This window comes from Xiphophorus maculatus, chromosome 4 (assembly GCF_002775205.1).
Source record: "Xiphophorus maculatus strain JP 163 A chromosome 4, X_maculatus-5.0-male, whole genome shotgun sequence".
Taxonomy (NCBI): Eukaryota; Metazoa; Chordata; class Actinopteri; order Cyprinodontiformes; family Poeciliidae; genus Xiphophorus; species Xiphophorus maculatus.
Window position 1 is genome coordinate 9138257 of NC_036446.1, and position 20032 is coordinate 9158288.

At 39.5% G+C, this 20032-nt stretch overlaps 1 protein-coding gene across 5 annotated transcripts in view; it reads left to right on the forward strand.

Annotated features, from left to right (window-relative positions):
- Positions 1 to 20032, forward strand: part of LOC102224043 (transcription initiation factor TFIID subunit 4-like) — a 101849-nt gene that overhangs the window by 66736 nt on the left and 15081 nt on the right. For 3 of the 5 annotated variants that reach the window (XM_014472916.2, XM_023332978.1, XM_023332981.1), the window contains one exon: positions 2412 to 2534. In XM_014472916.2, the coding sequence (XP_014328402.1) occupies positions 2412 to 2534 (123 nt within the window). Of the gene's footprint in view, positions 1 to 2411; positions 2535 to 6564; positions 7173 to 20032 lie in introns of those variants that run through there. The other 2 variants (XM_023332979.1, XM_023332980.1) reach the window with 2 other exon arrangements.

Consider the following 20032-nt stretch of genomic DNA (forward strand, 5'->3'; position numbering starts at 1 on the left):
CATGCTGAGAGATAACATAAAAGAACATGAAAGACATCAAGGCGCACAATTGATTGTCCCTGTTCGCTCCAACCCAGGCCTCTCTCCCCCAGCAGGCAGGCACACAGGCAAGCTGGTGGGTAGGCATTCCCTGTGCTGCTGTGGCCAGGATTGATAGGCACGTGTATGTGTGTGCGTGTGTGTGCTCTGGCACCCTCCGTGCCTTTGCCTCAGGCCATCACACCTCCACCCAATGGAAAGGGCAGCTCCTAGCGACGCTGGGTCCGCCCACAGCCCTGCAGCTAAACATGACATTACCTTGGGCACTGCCCCTCCCAACCACCCACTTAAACATCACAAACTGCAAAAATCAAAAAAGAGCAGGGCTATGTGACTGCACACACACAATCTCTGTGTTCCGTTAATGGCTGACGACGGTCTTCCATTTTGTTCTGATCAGGCAAGCATTCTGCTCTCACGATACAAGAGAATAAGCAGAAACATTAGTCGCACGTGTTTGTTTCTATTTATTATTTGATTCTTGATCCACTTTAATATTCTTCCTCTCACTAGTTGTGTTTACAAAACTTAGTTGCCTTTATTGGTCAGGAAGTTCAAAAATTTTATTAAAATAATTAAACATTTGTAATTCTTGTGTTAAATGTTTTAGTGAAAATACTAAGACACACTTTAGCCGCTTTTCCATGGTCGTGGCTTTAAACAGTTCTTTCATAGTCAGCCGTGGCCAGATCTGTCTATTTGCACATCATGTGCAGCTCCTCCCTGTTTTTCGTAACCACTTGAGGGGTGGTATAAGCTGGGAAAAACCATGCATTGCGCGGAAGCGATTTAATTGACAGCAGACTGCACTCGTTGACTGGGTTAGACTTTAATCTTAATTACTTGGTACTTTTGGCTGTTTGTCTTCAAGGGTGTTTTCACACCTGATAGTCCAGTAGACTTGGTTCAACTAGGGAGCAAAATTGCAACATTTGCTAAATTTTCAGCTGCTGTGGTTCACTTTTACACTGCTTTGCGTTAAACAAACCAAACCCTTTGAAAAATCATGTTCCCTCCCTCAACTGTGGTGGCTCTGCACCAAGAACCACCAAAGGAAACAGCATGAAACTTTCAAGAGAAGACAGGAGCTAAATTTATTTGTTACAAAATGTAAACAAAAATGCATTAGCATCAGATTTCAGCAGTTGTTGGATTTCTCTTTTGACTTTGCTAAAAGACCACAAGCCATTTCTCCCGCTAGCATTAATTAGATTCTCATATTTGTTCAGGTTGTACTTACCCAGAATGCCCTGCGCTATAGTTCGCTTTCTGCTTTTGGAGTGTTCTCCGGTCTGCTTGCATCCACATATGCATTTGAACCGCCTCAAAGTTCACTTCTACCAAACCGAGACGGGTTTTAGGAAGACTAGATTTTGCTTTCTTGGTCCACATCAGAGTTCAGTTATGGACTCTTATGGACACCTCCTGAATGAACCAGACTTTCTAGGGAAACTAGTCATATGCCAATTTTATTAGCTGTGCAGTATTTTTTTCTTATGCTCTTATCTTTTGTTATTATGTTTTTACCTTTCTGTGATTCTGTATGGTTCCATTTACCTTTAACTTGCTCTAAACATTGTGTCACAGTTGTCCCACAAAATATGTTAATGCAATATTTGACAGACTTGTGTAAAGTATCTCTTATGACACTAAACTTTGTACTTAGAGGTGTACTAGGAATGCACTTCTTCTTTAGACACTTTTACCAGTTGTTGAGGAAAGGTGAAAATTACCTGTAATTCCATCTACTGCTTAAATAGGAACTGCAGCACCTTAACTGTGCCTTTAGTCAAATGTATTAAAGCTAAATGGTTGCAGTGCTGTTGCACCACAGCGGTACAACCATGGCTTTGAAAGGCCTATCAGTTTAGGTGAATGGTAAAGTTTTGCAGATTGGCAGTTTTGGTTAACCATTTTCATATTATGGATTGAACTTTGCTTTAGGATATTCTTTTAAAACCTAACCCTGCTGTCAACTTCTCCACAGCCTTCACAGAGGAGTTGGGTTTATGACTCTATTTACTGATTAGGTCCCTTTTGAAGGTAATTGCAGTTGCACCAGATTATATATATATATATAAACTGGTAGTCTGTCATTTGCACTTAAGACATTTCTAATTTTTATTTGTAAATGTTTTTCAAAACCAGGTATTCTTTTTCTTCCAATTCACAATCATGTTTCACTGTGTTGTAAAAATTTCAACTAAATGCATAAAACTTTGTTGTTGTAAAATACTAAAACATGAAAAAATTCAAGTAGTGTGACTACTCCTGGGATGGGGCGGGGTCTGCATTTATAAATAAATAGAAAATCTTGTGAGAAATGCAGGGCAAAACATAACTTTATAAAATGTGTGTTCTGCTTTCACTAGATGCAGCAACAAGAGCTGGCCCAGATGAGACAAAGAGATGCAAATCTGACAGCACTAGCTGCTATTGGACCTAGAAAAAAACGCAAACTGGACTCACCAGGGGCAACACCATCAGGGACTGAGGTAAGAACTGGAACGAATTAAGGGTTTTATGGTCTCTCTAGATGCTGCTACTAAATGGTTTCACAAGGTCCTTTGCCACAAGTGTTTCAATCTAAAGCAGCTGACTTTTTTCCTTTAATTTATAGTGTTGTCCTGCAGATAAAACTTTGAATGCACAAAATTGGTAAAGCTGGTAAAAGTGTTATTTTATGTTGTCATATTGTTCTGTAGACAATGAATCAATAATGAAGTAATATGGTATGGTGTTGTTACTGATTAGACAATTTTTGGCAGCCAGCAGTTGCGACTGCTTACTGCATAAAACACCTTTTTTCTGCTGTTTACTGATAATCATAATGTTTCAGTTTGGCTGCTACTATTTTCTGTTTCATTACATGATCAATAGCAAATTATGTTTTCTGATGCAGTATGGTATTGTTCAACAGCACATCTTGTCCCACCGACAACATTTAAAGCTGACTTTTGTCAATTTATGATTTAACTGCGTAATCACCTTTAATGTTGCTGGTAAAATCTCAGACCAAAGTCAGTAAAGTTTTTAGATTTCAGTTTATAGCATGTTGAATATTAATGGACTCAGACCTGAGGAATTTTATCAGTATTTACTGCATGTTGCACTTCTGATGCATTCCTTGACCTTTTAGCCATTTCACCTTCTCTGACTCCTGAAAATGATATTGTTTACTGATAAAAAAAAAAAAGTTGCACATATTGTTTTAGGTTCAAACAGGAATCACTGCTAATCATTATGGTGTGGCTGGTATTGGTTTCACCTTGTAAGTCTTGTTTGTGTGTGTATTACCATGGTAAAATGTGGTCTCGGTCACTCGACGCCAGCCATTACAAGAACCACATCAAAAGAGAAGGTATGAGTGTCATTAAAGAGGACAGGGCACCAAAACACCTTTGACTTTGATAAATTCTCCATTCCAATAAAATAAAGGTTAAACTATTTAGCCACAGTTTTCAAAATTATGAGTTTAAGTAACCAAGGAGTCAGACAACATAATGAGTGCATCATTTTGTAAGTGTGTTTTCCGGAAAAAGAACCAAGAGACAAGTTTGGATAAGCAAAAAAATGGGTGTACAAAATGTCAAACAATCAAACTTTTTGCATGGTGCAGAGTCTCAAGCTTTAGCAGATATTTACTTTTCAACACAACAAAGACCTGAATCATAACCCCCTTTCAAAAAACACTTCCAGATGGGATTACGGCTCCTTTTTGCTATCAGAGTGTGTTTTGTAAAAGAACTGATGTAGTGAAGAGGGTAGAAATAAGCTGATTACACTCTATTCCACAGCCCCTCATCAGCTACCTTGTACAGAGTCAAGGTGGCTTCACATTTTGAGGTAGTGATGCAGTGACGATGTATGGTTTGTGCAACCAACCGGCCGCCAGATCTAAAATCTTAAACAAAAGATTTTAGAGTGTTACTCCAGCTTTTAGAAGGAGTAATACTGATGTTGATGATGTAGTGTTTTTAAAATCTCAAGTCCGTTTATAATACCGCCAGTCTCTGCTTGTAAAGAATAAATGGTAAAAGGGAGCTGAGGGGTAAGTTGTGTTTGTTGCAGGTTTATGATAGAAATATTGTGTAATAGAATGATTTCACTTCCTACTCACCATTTAGCCCCACTTATGAATGACAGGCATTTAGAGATTAAATTATTTGTTTGTTTGCTGTATCAGCAAATACATAGCTGAAATATTATTAACTAGCATCTGTACTGAGAAGCAACCTTTTAATCAAGCTTAGTTCTTTTTTCCATTATGTAAAAAAAAAAAAAACTTATTTGGCTGTTTCTTCTACACTTTCAAAAGTTACTTTTCCAGTTGAACCAGCCACTCAAAACGGGTTAAACTTCAGCCACATTCACCTAATCACACTAACAAACATGCACACATTCATACATTGATATTCCCAAAGGTTTGACTGCACCACAAACTTCATAATTTAGTTGAACAAATGTGGACGTGATGACCGAATAACACACTTTGGGTATATTCACAATTCTTGAATGGTTTACACATCAAACCAAGCAAGAAGTTTCCTTGGAAAATTGACTGCAGGCTTAAAAGGAGATGTGAAAGATTTGTGAGATCATTTTTACAAAGACTAAATTATTTTATTGCTACATAAGGTGCTGAAATGATTGAATCTTTATTTATCTATCATTAACTGGGAACAGGAGGGAAAGGTGCCAAAGCACCAAAAGGTATAATAATTTTATGGTTAATTATCGGTTTTAACCTCAAACTATCTGTTCAAAGTGTTAGCACAATAACGTACTGTGTGTTTAAAGTTTTTATATTTACCATATCGACTTGTAGGTAATACATTTTCAAATTTTATTTTTTTTAGAAAATCTGACTTTCTAATAATAAAAAGATTCTAATCCTCTCACAATTTACTATATAGTGAAATATTTCAGTAAAACTTCAAACACTCCAACAGTAACAATTAGGTATTTACTAATCATTTTCAGTCTGTAAATGCATCAGTAACCATTGTACTCCTTTATTCTCTTTATTTTAGGTTTAGTTAAAAAAATATTAGGTTTGAGTGCATTATACGATTTTTACATATTCGAACACATTTTAACGAAGCCATGATAATCCTGAAAACTAAATTGAATTTGCTCAAAGTAATTTTTTCCCCACATCGTTAGTTTTGAGCTGTTTATCATCAGACACTTAAGACCTGCATTTAAATGCAAACAATACAAATTCCTAGTAACAATAAAGTGAAATGACTAACAGGAAGTACTTTTTAGAAGCAACACATTGACATACTTTAGTGTGACGTGTCAAGTCTGTTTGTAATTAAGCTGTTGTTTAAAAAAAAACGTCTTCTGTTTGAAGCACCATAAGCAGTGACTGAAGTATCCCATTTCTCTAACACATGAGTTTACGTGAAGTTATGCACGGTTGCTGCAGCGAGTCACATTTACCTTTAGGCACCAGGAGAAACATTTAAATTCCACATATTTCGTCGTAAATATGATGAATGTAAAATAAGGCTGAATATTGAATGTCAATTGGTCATTTTAATAACCTGCTTATCGAGTTGCATCTTCGCATCCTTCGCTTAACAGCAGCATGCTGCAGAGGAGCATAGTAATGCACCCGGTAAAAAAGCATAAATAACAAAATAAAAACATTACTTCTGGTCCTTGAGTGCAGTGCCAACCTCTTTCAGAATGTTTTACCCTGATGGGTATTAGCCGGCGACCTTCTGCTGCATTTAAAGAAAGGAGGGAAAAAAAAGCTTTCTCAAACCTCTCGCCTAAACGCAGTTACAGAACATAAGCATTAATATACATTAAGGAGTTGTTTATTTATTTCTCTTTTTAATGTCCCGTGCACGTTTAATTAGAAGGCATAATGAAGTGAAATCAGAGTGCCCCTCCTCTGGAGTTATTGCAGTGGGGGCGGAGGAGGAATCTTAACTTATTTTCACTTCGTTTTCACCTCCTCACATTTCTTCATTTCACATGGGCTGGAAGCCCCCGCGGCGTTCTCTTTCCCTTCTCCAGAGCAAAGTGAATGTGACTTTTCTAAGGGGGTCACAGGATGCCTGGAGGCCTGTGGGTGTTACTGGACTGTTGCCTGCTCTCAGCTTCACTGAGGGGCTTGTCATAGATTTCATCTCCACAGAAATGAGCCGGGGGCCCTGGCCAGGAGCACAAGCAGCCAACGTTATGAAGGGCCCACGCTGATTATTTCCCTCTGACATCGCATCCTGAGCTTTCCGCATTAATCCCAGACAAAGGCAGCCCTTCAGTGCTGTGCCAGAGCTCAAATTAGGAATCAGATAATGGTCTTGTTGAGATCCTGTTCTGTTCACTAAGAGGCAGAGCTCCTGTTGAAATTCTCCTTTTCACTATTCCTACCATTTGTTCATTATATTCACACCACTTCTTTTCGGTTTTTTTATGACTTCGAGGAAATTCAGGTGACAACATTTTACTCCATATGTTTTTCCCAACCACTCTACCCCCACTCTTTCCCCCTATGTTTAATTTGAGGGTGGTTCTGCAGGACTCGGGCCTGCGCCTGGATGTGGATGGCCATGGGCTGTGAAACTGATAGCCTGTCAAGACTGGAAAGTCCGTCTCCAGCCTGATCCAGTCTGCAGGAGGTAACAAAGGGGGTCTTACAGGACTCCGCAGGGCAGATTAGTTTCAAAGAGCCAATGGCCGAGGCTGCTGGAGGACCTGCTGTGGTCCCAGTGGTGGGTCACTGCACAGGTAGGGGGTCACATAGAGGTACGTGGTGAAACTCAGCTTAATCCCATTTACTTACATATTACCAGTTCACAACAAGTGACATTTTAGGGCAAATAGGAACCATTTTTCCAATAAAGAATATCTAATCAAATCAAGTAAATGCAATCCATAGATTCAAATTCATTTCCATAAAACCCACTTCCATCCCGATTGTAACATAATATGGTAAAATTGGTAGTTGACTTTGCTGCACTTGTTCTAATCCTTCATGTCTCACCCACCCAATTATTACCTTTAGTAAATAAACATATTCTAATTAGAATTAGAATTAGATGGCGCCGGTGCAGCTGGCTGCCTGCAGACGCAGCTCCCGTCGTGTGTGTTTGTCTGTGTATATTTGCTGTAACCGATTAAGGATCCGTGCTTGAAGAACCCATGGATCATCAGTTGGGCTTTCTACAATGGCTGGATGTGGTTCTGTCGATGTTCTCCGCGTTCTTCTGCTACTTTTTATACTCTTGGTTGTGGAGAACCTCGCCAAGCGGAGTAGCGGCATTGTTTGCTCGCGTGAACGGCTGATTGCGCTGTGTGGGCCTCTGCTGCTGCCCGGAGACGGGCCTGTGGTCCCGGAGGAGTTACGGAGGAGACGATGGGGCTGCGGGTCTGGAGTTAAACGGAGGTAGAAGAGGAGACGGCGCTGACCAACGGTACCGGCGATCATTATGGGGAACGTGAGGTCTTTGAGAAATAGGACAGACGAACTCACGGCGCTGGTTAGGACCCAGAAGGAGTACTGGGAGTGCAGTATCTCTGCTTCACGGAAACCTGGCTGCACTCGCTTATTCCGGAATACAGCGTGGAGGTCCCTGGATTTTCCTTGGTGCGCGGGGACAGGGACTATTCCAAGAGTCGGAAGAAGAGGGGCGGCGGGATTGCACTTTATGTGAGTGAGAGGTGGTGTAATCCCGGTCATGTTAACGTGAAGGAACAGATTTGTAGCCCGGACATTGAACTTCTGGCTGTGGGAATGCGGCCGTGTTATTTACCGAGGGAGTTTATGTCCGCCATTTTGATCGCTGTTTACATTTCCCCATCAGCTGATGCAGCGGTGGCCTGTGACGTCATCAGCTCTGCCACAGCCAAACTCCAGACTCAACACCCGGACGTTGTCATTGTGTCTTGTCTCTTGTCTTGTCTCTATGCTGTAACTGCAAAGTAATTTCCCTGCTGGGATGAATAAAGTACTTCTATTCTATTCTATTACACTTCTACATTTTTATTTGGGGAATTCTCTGTTAAAAGTTTCATTTATATTCACTCTATTTTATATATTTTCTCAAGCATTACTCCGTCATTAAAGCAAGCATGGCATATTAAGAGTTTTTTTAAAGCCTCTTTCCTAATTGCCAGCTTTCTAATGATTCACCAGTCTCTGGAACCCTACCATGACCCTCCATCCACAGTGCCTGTGAGCACAACCTCTTGTTGGTGTTCTCAAAACCACTTTATTAGGTAAACCCGTTCAACTGCTTGTTCACACAGTAGTGTTAGTTTGGGCATCTACTTGTGGTGAAGATGATTTGTTGAAGTTGAACTGAGCATCAGAATGGAAAGAGAGGTGGACATGTCTCATTTTTCTAAAGAATGGGCCCACAGAAAATGCTGTGATGCCCTTGTTTCTTTTAGTTAGAAATTCAAGGAAGCTGTAGCTCACATAAACACTTATGACAACTTTGGTATCAAGAATACACAACACATTGTACTTTGAGACAGATTGGTTACAGCAGCAAAAAGTGACACTGGGTCACTGGCTGACTCCTGTCAGCTAAGAACAAAAAGCTGCTGATATAATTTGCTCAGACTCACCAAATTTGGTCCATTGAGTTTTATTTCACCTGCAACATTCAGATGATGGGGACAGAATTTGGTGGAAACAGCATGAATTGAATTTGCAACAATTGCTCAGGCTAGTGGTGCCAGTCAAGCAATGCTGAGTTTTGTGTCTGGTCATGTCCATCCCTTTTTGACCGCAGTGTACTCATCTGATGATGGCTACTTCCAGGAGGATATTGCATCATGAAGCTCAAATCACATGGCTGATGATGATGAGTTCGCTGAACTCCAGTTGCCTTCACAGTCACCAGATGTCAGTTCTGCAGCGCCCTGTTGGAATGTTGGGGAAAAAGGAGATTCACTTTGTGCATAAGCCACTAACAACATCAATGCAACTGGACAATGCTATCATGCTAAGAACCAGAAACTCTGAAGAAAGTTTTAGAAACCATATTGCATCTGAAGGCAAAAGGGGCTCAAACCTGATATGTGTAGCCAGTCATAATAATAAAATGGGTTTTGAGTGAATGCTGTAAAACTACCTTTACATTTTCATATTTTGATCAAAAGAAAAGATTTACAGTTGAACTGATATTAAAAATAATGTCTTATGTATGATTATCACCACCAAGTGTTATGTTGTTCTCTGGAGCCCAGCTGTAAGTATCTGCTTATGGGATATCTGCTTTCTTACTATACCATGTGTTTGGCAAACCATAAAAACATTCTGTGGTGTGTTTGCCATATATCGTCAAATATTTTCCGGATGTGAGAAAGCTTGCCAAATACATCTGTACCCATAATGATTACTGTATCACACTCGCTAAATTCTGTCCTTTAACACATTTAACATGACTGGAACGCTGTACTGTTTCATTTCCCCCGTATCGATTTTCAGATCTTGTGATCTCCTCCTCTCCCATGTGGTGAATCTTATCTGAATTGTGTGGCTTGTATTTTGAGTGCTTGTAAGACAGATGGAAACTCCTCTCCGCATCTTAGGCAGCATTAAAGGTTCTGAGATGTAAAAATTACCCTGATGCACAATGTCCTGCAGTGTTTAACATGCCTAGTGCTTTGAAATATCCTTGACACATTTATGAGCTTTGAGTTATCATCCAGGCACTTAGGCCATTTATCACATCAAAGGAAGAGCTTTGTTTGTTGACGTAAAAGCAACAATACCAGCTAAATTGCCCCAGTTTGTACAGCCACGTAAGCTTCCTCCTATCTGTCTCGACCAGGCGCAATGCTAGGGACAAAGGTAGGCGAGGAATTTAATAGTGAGCACAGTCTATTTTTCCATTTGAATTCATTTCACCTTCTTTCTTTGAGGCTGTAGATCAGAAAGAAGGAGTGAGGCAATAGAGTGAGAGGCATTGGGAGAACAGGGGGGGAAAGCACAAGGAAAACTGATGCCCTTTCCTCCAGCTAAATTAACAGGAATCACGTGGAAAACAATCTGAGTCTCCAATGAAGGAGGAAGGAGAAGGAGGGGAGGGGGGGCACCATTAAAATTAGCCCCAAGCTATGGACTGCACCCAATATCACTAAAGCTCCACTCACTACAGATGTGGAGGCTGGCTTACAGGCAAACTATGCTCTGTTCTATAGCTACAATTAAAATCAACCTCGCTGCCAAAAAATAGGAGGGGGAAAGAGGGGGTAGAAAGGCAGACATGGAACATCAAAGACAGATTGAAATGTGTAGTCAGTAATAAGAGTGGTCTCCAAGCCCCGAGGTTCTCCACGGTCCCCTTGTTAATGAGAAATTTTGACCTCTGGTTTGTAAGTTAAACTTGTAATCTTGGTTAATGAAGTAAATCAATCCCAACTCGGGAGTGTTCAGTGTCTCTCCCTTTGCCTTCTCCCCGCCAACCTCCCCTCTGTCCTTCTGTCTTGTGCTTCTCTCCTTCGCCTGCCCCTCCTCCTTTGTCCCTCGCAATGTGCCGCTTGGGAGCAAAACGGCCAGGTCTTCAACCAGACAAACAGGAAACTCTGAGAGTACGACGGTTCCGGAGCTGGAGGGAGGGGGTTTGCGAGGACTCGGAGGACCAGTGCCAACCAGGCTGTTTGGTTAAGAAGGAAACAAGCCAGCTGAGTGGTGGTAGAGGGAAAATCAGACTCCTCCTCTCCATCTTTTCCCTTCCATTCCATCGTTGTCCACTGCTCTGCCCTCAGTATTCTGGTTAGAACTTGGTTAAAAAGTTGTAAAGAAACACTGATGTCCACTTTTATTTACCCTGCGTTGGGAACCTATTTGGTTCTGTTTGAGATGGAAAAGACAGCTAACTAAACTTTGTTTTTATGAAATGTGGAGCTCCACTGTTGCTGTTTTTCATTTGGAAGTCTCTGCTAATTTCCTTGGCTGCCTTGACATTTACTGTCTATTAGCTATAGCGTGGATGTATTTATTTACATAATTCAGGATAGAATGTGTAGCTATGACTTTAGCTTGACTTATATCAAACTTTAATAAAACATAAAGATTCCTGTGTGGGCTTTTCCACTGTATGTACTGCATAAATAAGATTAAAGAGGGCACATAGAGGCTGCTATGGGTTTCATCATGTCAAGATGTTTATAATGTTAGTTTGACTTCACATCTTAAGGCAATTGAGTATATCCACTGTGGGCACAAAGCAGACAGAATTGAGTGGTTAGAAAGCTTTTTGGGTCTCTTGGCCATATGCCATGTCTTCTTAGAGCTTTCACACAATGCACTTTGCCAATTTTTACTCCCCCTATTCAATGCAAAGCAAAGTGGTTCTCATGGCTGCTTTATGCTCGCTGCGCTGCAGTTTAAAGCAATTAAAATTCAACCACATCACTCACATGAGAAGAGGAATATATTGGTTGAGCCTTCACTTGTGTGAACTACTTTTGTTTCCTCTTTACTTGACTAAATAATTTGGTCAAACTATATGAAGGGCTGTTACACATTTAAGAGAAAATCATTGTCATTTAGATAATGCAGATACATTAAAGTTTAAGATCATAAATCAATCTCAAAATTTATTAAAACTCAGAAACAAAATAATTTGTTGACCCAGATGCTTGATTCCCACTAATAACACTAATTACTAATTCCCAAGAAACAAAACCATGTGTATTTTACATCAGATGAATGTTTATTATTATTCTTATTATTATTATTATAATTATAATTATATTTTTTTAAAACAAATAAAAAAAGAAGGTCAAGAGAGACCAGCTAACTACTTAGCTTAACCTAACTTAAGCCAAGCCAATGATTTTGTCGATAATTACATTTTTCATATAAAGGTAAAAGTGCAGATTGGAAGACATAATTCCTCACTAATTGTCATATTGGATATGGTGAAACAGATCAACTTTAGCTATTCATGCTTCAGTGGAAATTCTGATTCATGTATTAAAGGATTATAGCTCCACCTGGTTTCTTTCCAGAACTCCATCCTGAATTCTCCACTTTTAAAGAGCTTTTTCAGTAATATGGAGAGTTTCGGTTTGTAGTCAGTCCAAAAATCAAAATATATCTGTTATCCACAAATACTCAAATCCAAGCATTCATGTAAACGGATACCTTCTCCTAAAGAGTTAAAATAATGATGCAAAATTGAAGCATTTGTGCCACTCTCTTTTGAATGACTTTGAATTTAAATATATATATATGTGTGTGTGTGTGTGTGTGCGTAGGGGTGTGTGTGTGTCCTTTAACATAGGAGTATTAACACAATTTTTTTTTATTTAGATAAGAAAGTTTTATATGTTTATATTCACAGGAAAGTGGTGAACCCCCTCATTTTTGCCTGCAAAACTTTGCCCTAGAATAATGGTTAAATATACGATTCTGACAACAAAGTTGAGCCCCAGGCAATTAATAGATACTCATCTTAAAGAAATTAATTACCTCCCTTGTTAATCTTGATATAATTAAATTTCTGAGGAATGAAATTTGCTGCATTTTTTCCCCTCTGCCTTGCTTCCGTGGAGGCGTACCAGTAATGGCTGGCTCTCTAGCTAGCCTGCTGGCCAGGGACGTGGGGACAGCCTAACATCATGGGCCCCTCACTATGCTATACCGCACTGTGCAAACCGTCTCTGCTCATCCTACGCCTTCACTTTCTCATAGGAAAAAGCTCTGAAAACGCCTCAGTCGCTGCTTTGCCTTTCTTTAAGTACAGAAATATCCTCCATCTGGGAGGGATGCAAGCCCCCTCGCCTGCCACTTTCTGATTCTTAACTTGTGATAACGTTACCAAATGACTTTAAAATTTTGGAACACAAGAGCTGCTAATGAAGTTATCAACATGGAACCGCTGAAGGTTACACAGAGGTGCCCTAGAGAGACTGGAGGGTTTTTTCTGTTACAGCTTATTCAAGGAACTTCTTATATTAAACATGTTTTTTTAAGCTTTATACTTTATTCATCCTTCATTCTCTGGCAGGATTTATAAATGGAGAAAGAAATAAACACCTGGCAGAGATCTTTCATCTGTAAGGGGGTGAAGTGCCAAAGATGAGGGAGGAGCAAGGGTAATATGGAATAAAAAAAGTCACAACATAAAGAGTAGCTCCTCTTTTCTAAACTCTTGATTTATTATGTTTTTCAGTCTTCACCCTAACTGAGCACTAACCTTAACTTTACTGTATCATAATTGACTCATTTCTGCATCTTCTGAATTTAAATTATTTTTTTGAAGCAATTTTTATTGTTTTAATGAAGAGATCCTTATATATCCTACAAAAAGCTGTCCTTGCAAAGGACTTTGAGAAAATTCTCAGTAATTAGCTGCATGTTGCACAACCTTTATTTCATGCTAGCTCCGATACAGATATTTAACGTCTGCTGACTCCCACTCATCAGTGTAGCGGCATGGCAGATTGATGTTCAACTTCCCAGGGGGTCGTATAACAAACAAGCAGTTAAGGGGCTGACTCAGTCGTGAAGATAGAGCAGGTGTCTTCAAAGTCATCACTTGATGGTTATTCAGGTTTCATGTTATGCAGTAATGCAGCATTTTTAGAAAATGTGTAACTAATTTATTGTAAGTGAGTTGTACACATCCAAACATCTGACCAGCCGGATAGAGATCACAGTTGAAGAGGGTTATGTAAATTAGTATTTTGCTCCTTTTTCTGACAATTATTCATTCCTATTGCTTTGTTTCTGTCAAAGTATTGTAAAACAATACCCTGTTTTGTCTTTTAACAGGAAAACAAAGCATCTAAAATTAGTTTTAGAGAAAAAACAATGGAAAAGAACAAACAAAGCAATCCATTAGTGAGGATGGGTTATTGGCTGACTTGCCTCTTCTCATGGCGGCCCATTAAAAGTGGTAATGTCTGCCTGCAGCAGCGCCCGGGGAAGAAGAAGGAGGCCAAGGAAGGCATATTTCTCATGCATCAGACACTGGAATTAAATAGACCAATGTTCCCTAAAAAGACTGAAGTACATCTCTTTCTGATGTGCGTCCCGGGCAAAAATTCATTGATCTTAGAATGTCCCTTGGCAATTATAAAATATTAAATCCAAGTCGCACTTTTCGGCTCAGCTTAATTTTTTTCCCCCTCGCTTTCCATTTGACCAATTTAGAAAAAAAAAAAAGTTAGGAATGGATGGCCATGAAAAAGGAAAAAAAAAGAGAAACTGATAATGACGACTGAGCCCACTTTTAGAAATCTTTTGTTATGTTTCTGTATTGTTTTTGTAGAATATCTCAGATCGTTAAATAAAATGAGGTCCCAGCCAAGCTGAGAGTGCAGGAAAGAGCTGTGTTACAGCTGGCTGCATGAGGCTGAAGCACACCAGGGATTGTTACCGTTCTGACATCTTGATTTTGAAACGCAACATCGTCTGATGCATTTTTCAGCACTCTGGGGATGACAAATATTTGTCAGCTGCTTTCCATTAGGTCTGTGGCCCCCGTATTTGCCTCCCTGGCCCCTTTTTGTCCCTCAGAGATTACACAGGGGGTATGCAGCTAATTGCCCAGATCATTAAATTTAACATATATTTCAATAAATATAATCATCCAGCTGTTTGACAAGGTACACAGTTCATTAAGCCTCTTTGCTTGTTTGTCCTTTCCCTAATTAAGATTTAGAATCGATCATTGAGTGTGTAATGTACAGTGGTAGCTCGGCTTGCACAGAGAGCCTTTCTTCTACAACTGGAAGGAGTGGCATCCGCCCGCTAAAGCTTTACCATTTAGCACACTGACTGCAATGGGAATTAGACATCCTGTGCTAATTAGGGAGGCCAATTAACTGTAAAATTCAGCCGTTTTTGACAAATAATCTCAGCAGAATTCAGATGCTTGAATATCATCAGATATGAACGAACAGATAAAGGCAAATATTTTTAGCTTTATCAAATGCTCCACTGGTGTTTGTGCCGACTGGTATGCAGTGTTACCTAACCTCTCATTCTGATTTTGATTCATGATCACATGTATTTTTTAGACTGCATAAATTATGTAATTGTCAGACTAATGAACAGACTCCAGTGACAGAACTTTGGGGAAGTTGTGCATAGCTGGATGTGGCCGCTTATTACTTGCCTGTCAATTTGGGTTGTTTCCAAAACTTGAGCAGATCATATTTTCATTGGGGTGGGCAGACCAGCCTAGTAAAAAAATATAAGTGGCACAACTAAGAAGAAATCTGTCAGTCTGTCTGTCAAATAGACTAATGGCAATACAAAGTAAAAAAAGAAAAAAGTATCGACTTAATTATAAAACTAATCAATTAAATGGATAAAATGATGCAACAGATTCAACTTAAATACAATAATTGTGACTCAACATGTTCGTCTTGGAGTAGCTTTATATATATATATATATATATATATATATATATATATATATATATATATATATATATATGTCTTGATTGAATAAGATGTCTTTGTATCAGTTGAACATGATTCTCTGGAGGGGTGTCCAACATTTTTCAAGGGGAAGGGGCAAAGCCCCACCTGGTCCTCCCTTGGAGGCACCACTGGATTGCCCAGAGTATTACATTATGTGTTTCTCCCCATCAAACAAGCCTCAGCACCCTTTATCACATGTTCAACTTATTCCGAATGCCTTGTTCCTCCACTAGAGAGTAACACATTTAGTCGCTCTTGTGTTGCCATTTTCTCTTCAGCTGAAACCTAATAGAAAGACGCCATTACACAGTGGAAGGTAATGGCTCTGTGCGAATGCTGGAGCTGTTTGGATACCAGGCAGGGCCCGCGGCCTGTTTGCAGGGCGCCGGTGGGCAACTCCTACGGCTGCCCGCCTCAGGTGGAGGAAGCATTCAGCACCTTCTTTTATGAGATGTGCAATTATTATGGCAGACAAGGGTGTGGATTTAAACCGAGTCAATATGTAGATAAGCGCTATACACACACAGACACAGCTGCTGAAAAAGGATGCTGTTGTATGCGAAATATTAAATCAGGTTGCCAAAATCCTCTGCAGGTAGGAAGGAAGCCTTGTGGGCCTGTGGAAGGAGAATCTGATGGGAGGAATGAAACCTTCAGGAAACTCATAATGGGAACAAATCTCACAATACAGCCTCCCATTTCACCCCCACAATCAACTGGATTTCTTATTAATGCTACCTTGAAGAGCTGCATTATATATAGAATGGCTGTCATCATTGCAATATCAGTGTACACAAAGGCGTTCACACTGGACCTTGAATGACTTCAATTCTGTTCTTCACTCATCTGTCAGAAACTGGAATTTTAATTAACAGATTAAAAATTTACTATAATCTAAAAAGAGGACATTGGACCACTGAGAAACAACCCTTTTGTTTTTCTATCCGTAGGCAAGTAAGATGCTTGTGTTTGTCTGGTTCAGGAGTGACTTGTAAAAAGTAATGTGGCTCTTGAAGCACTAACAACAGCCAATATCCATGCCTTTTCAATCTCCTCCAAGCTGTTGAATGTGATTTGCTGACCAATCCTCAAAATTCAAAGCTTTGGCTCTCCCTTATTGCTTCTGCATTTTTTTTTCAACCCTAACATTTTTCTGCTGCTCAAGTTCCACTGAATAGTTTTTCAATAGAATAGTTTTAACAGCAATCTTCTCTAGCAATGGCTTTTTCTGTCTGTTCTTAATCTGTTCATAGCATAACTTTGTATTGAATTACTGAAAAAAAAGATTTTTTTATAATAAAATTCTTAAGTGAGACGTGCATTAACGCTCTGCATGCAAACAGTAAATTTTACCATTTGGATGAACTCAGTGTGCCTAATTTAGCCAAAATCCTTAGGGTCATGGAAAGTGGTGGGGTAATCTTGATCATGGAAAACAAAGCTAAGAGGGGGAAATGTGGGTAATAATTTTCCATAACTTTCTCCAGCTGAACAGAAACAAAACTGAAGTTATCATTTTTGGACCTAAGTAGGAATGATCAAGAGTCAGGATGCAGTCCAAAATCTGGATGTAGTGATGGACCCAGACCTGAATCTTAAGAGATACATAAAGACAATTACCACCTCTGCCCTCTCCTGTTGTTTCTAGGTTTAAAGGACTAATGTCTCAGTAAATTCTGGAGCTACTCATCCAAGTGTTTATCTTTAGTCACATTGATTACTGCAACAGTTTCTTCACAGGTATGCCTAAAAAAATCAGACAGCTGCAGCTGATCCACAACTCTGCTGCTCACGTTCTGATTAAAACCAGGAAGATAAAGCACATCACCCCAATTGTAATGTCCTTACTCCAGCTTCCTTGTAGCTCAGAGAATAGCCTTTAAAATACAGTTGTTAGTTTATAAATCACTGAACGGCTTAGCACCACGATGCATTAAAGATCTGTTGTTGTTGATCTTCTGGTTCGGGTCTGCACTGCATCCCCAGAACCAGAACCAGAACCAAACACAGAGCAGAAATCAGCTTCTTTGCATCACAAATCTGGAACAAACTTCCAGAAAACTGCAAAGATGCTGAAACACAAAGTTCCTTTAAATCAGTGTTTCTCAATAATTTTCTGTCATCCCTAGGGATCATAATTGTTTTCGTGCCCTCCCTCCCCAGAATTTAAATACAATTGCAAATCTGTTCATATTTAATAAATTATTGTACAAACAACTGGCTCCAGCATTGTATGACCTTATTATCAAAACCGCAGTTTTATTGTTCTAACCCTCAAAATAATTTCCAAAATCAGTTTGAGTGAATGAGTAGCATTTAATCAAGTCTACTCAGTTTGAAAGAGAATACGTGCAAATGATTCACTGGCATGTGCGTTTTTAGACTTAATATAGTAAACCTTTTTACAACTATAAGCATTGGTTACTTATCAGCTTCTTAAGTTTAGTTTTTCACAAGATATATAGTTAACATTTATTGTGGAAAAATTTGCAGCAATATTGATTATATTCCAGCTTGTCAGATGAGAAGAGATGAAAAGTGCATAACATTTTGCATTAACAATAAAAAGATAGGTTTCTACTTCCTGTCCTTTTTCTGAGAGCTACAGTTACTGGCTTATGATGGAGTATAAGAGCTGGGCTCTGAGTTTTTGATTTGGGTTTTAAATACGAGTAAAGTTGGACGAGGAAAAAAGTGGTAATTTTATAACTTTTCACCATACTGCACTAAATTGCGGAATACTGAGGGTCTTGTAAGGTTATAGTTGGTACTTTTTTTAACAAATGAGTAAATTATGTGCTAAAACTAAATGTTTTAGCACATCAGAAGCAAATTTTCAGCCCCAGGACTTTGAAACGATTGTTTCAAACTTTTTATTTAATAGTAAGAACCAGACTTGCTGAGCGGGTCACGTTACATATCACAAAGCTTTTTAATTTAACGACTTTCTTTCTGCAATATTGCGTCTTTGTCCTGCCAATATTTAAGTTATTCTGCTAATACGACTTGGTCCTAGTAGTACATGATGACTGTATTGTTGTATTTGAAAATAAAAATTTCTTAGCCTGGCCATAAAACTCCGTCATACTTGCTTTACCTCTGCTGCCGTTTTTCTTTTCACCATCAAACTTCTCCATCGCTCCTCTATGACGGTAGATATGTCAAAACATCCGTGCTTTTATCCTTTGCTCCGTTGTTTGTTTGTTTGCTGCTTCGTTTACAACAGTTTTGTGTAGCTTCTTCTACTGGCTTGAAGAGGCAGCCTGATGATTAGTTTGAACACTGCTGCCACCTAGTGACCGGAGGCTTGTTTATCAGTTAACGTGATTAAAGTCAATTGTAAAGTCTTGCTTCTCGCGCCCCGACCCCCCAGGGGGGCGTGTGCCGCTATTTGAGAAGTACTGCTTTACATCCACCTGTTTAGAGTTGCCTGGTAATTGAAACATTGATTAATATATTTGATGTATATTTGCTTGATGATTGTTGTGAGTTTGTCATCAATTGATACTGTACTATGTCTTTATGATATAAATGCTTGAACTGCCTTGTTGCTGAAATGTGCTCTACAGTTGAACTTCACTTGACTTAACTTGACTGTCATCATCATCGTGCTATTAAACAGTACATAAATGCATGTTTTCCTAATCTTGTAGAACCCTAAAACTATTTCAGTGTCATTGAACTACAAAATGTACCACTCTTTCTGCTTGCAAAGAAAAGTATTGGACAAGTAGGTCATTTGTATTAAATTTGCATTACTTTTATAAATACTCAGATTGTTAAAAGCATTCGTTTTAAGTGCGATAAAAAGAATGACACTGGGGGTCACAGTAGCTCTCAGTTACTCCGTTTCGTCTTTCTGGGACATTTTTATAAAACATGAAACTCTACCCTCTTCCCCAAAAGAGCTTGGATCTTAATTGGAACAGCCATTTTTCTGCAGCATGTAGTTTGCAGACGCCACACTGGGTGCACTGGGACCAATGTCAGCGGCACTGGTACTGAGTCTGGGATGGCTAAAAGATGTCAAAAATGGCCCCATTAACATCAATTTGAGATCAAGGGCCGGCGCATAGTGTGATCCCTCGCTGTAAACGTGCTCTCTAATCCTTTTACTAGGGTGTCTGCTGTGGGCCCTTGGTGAGTTCTTTTTGTTGTTAAGTGAAATGTGTCACTGCTCATAGGAGGGTTCATGTGAAGAGTGACAGCTCAGAACGGAGTACATGTCTGCAGAGTGGAGGGATCCATCCTGTCTTTTGATGCTTTATCTCATTCTCAAGTTTAGTGTGTGTTACTACGCACAATCTCAGTGTCATACCACTTTGCCAGCCTACTATTCTCCCTAATTAGGCCATTTGCAGGAAGCATTCTCCTCATTGTGGTCATTTATGCTCAATACCACTCTGAACTGATAGGCTTTTGTTAACTGGTTGTTCCTACTTGCAAGCGTTTCGCAAAGACATCAAAGAGTGGACCATGAGGCTCATTTGGCAACTTCTCCCAGCTATCCATCGGCTGCAAAACACCCCGTTGCCTTGATTATTAACTCAGTCACCGCCCTCTCATTCAACTTGAATT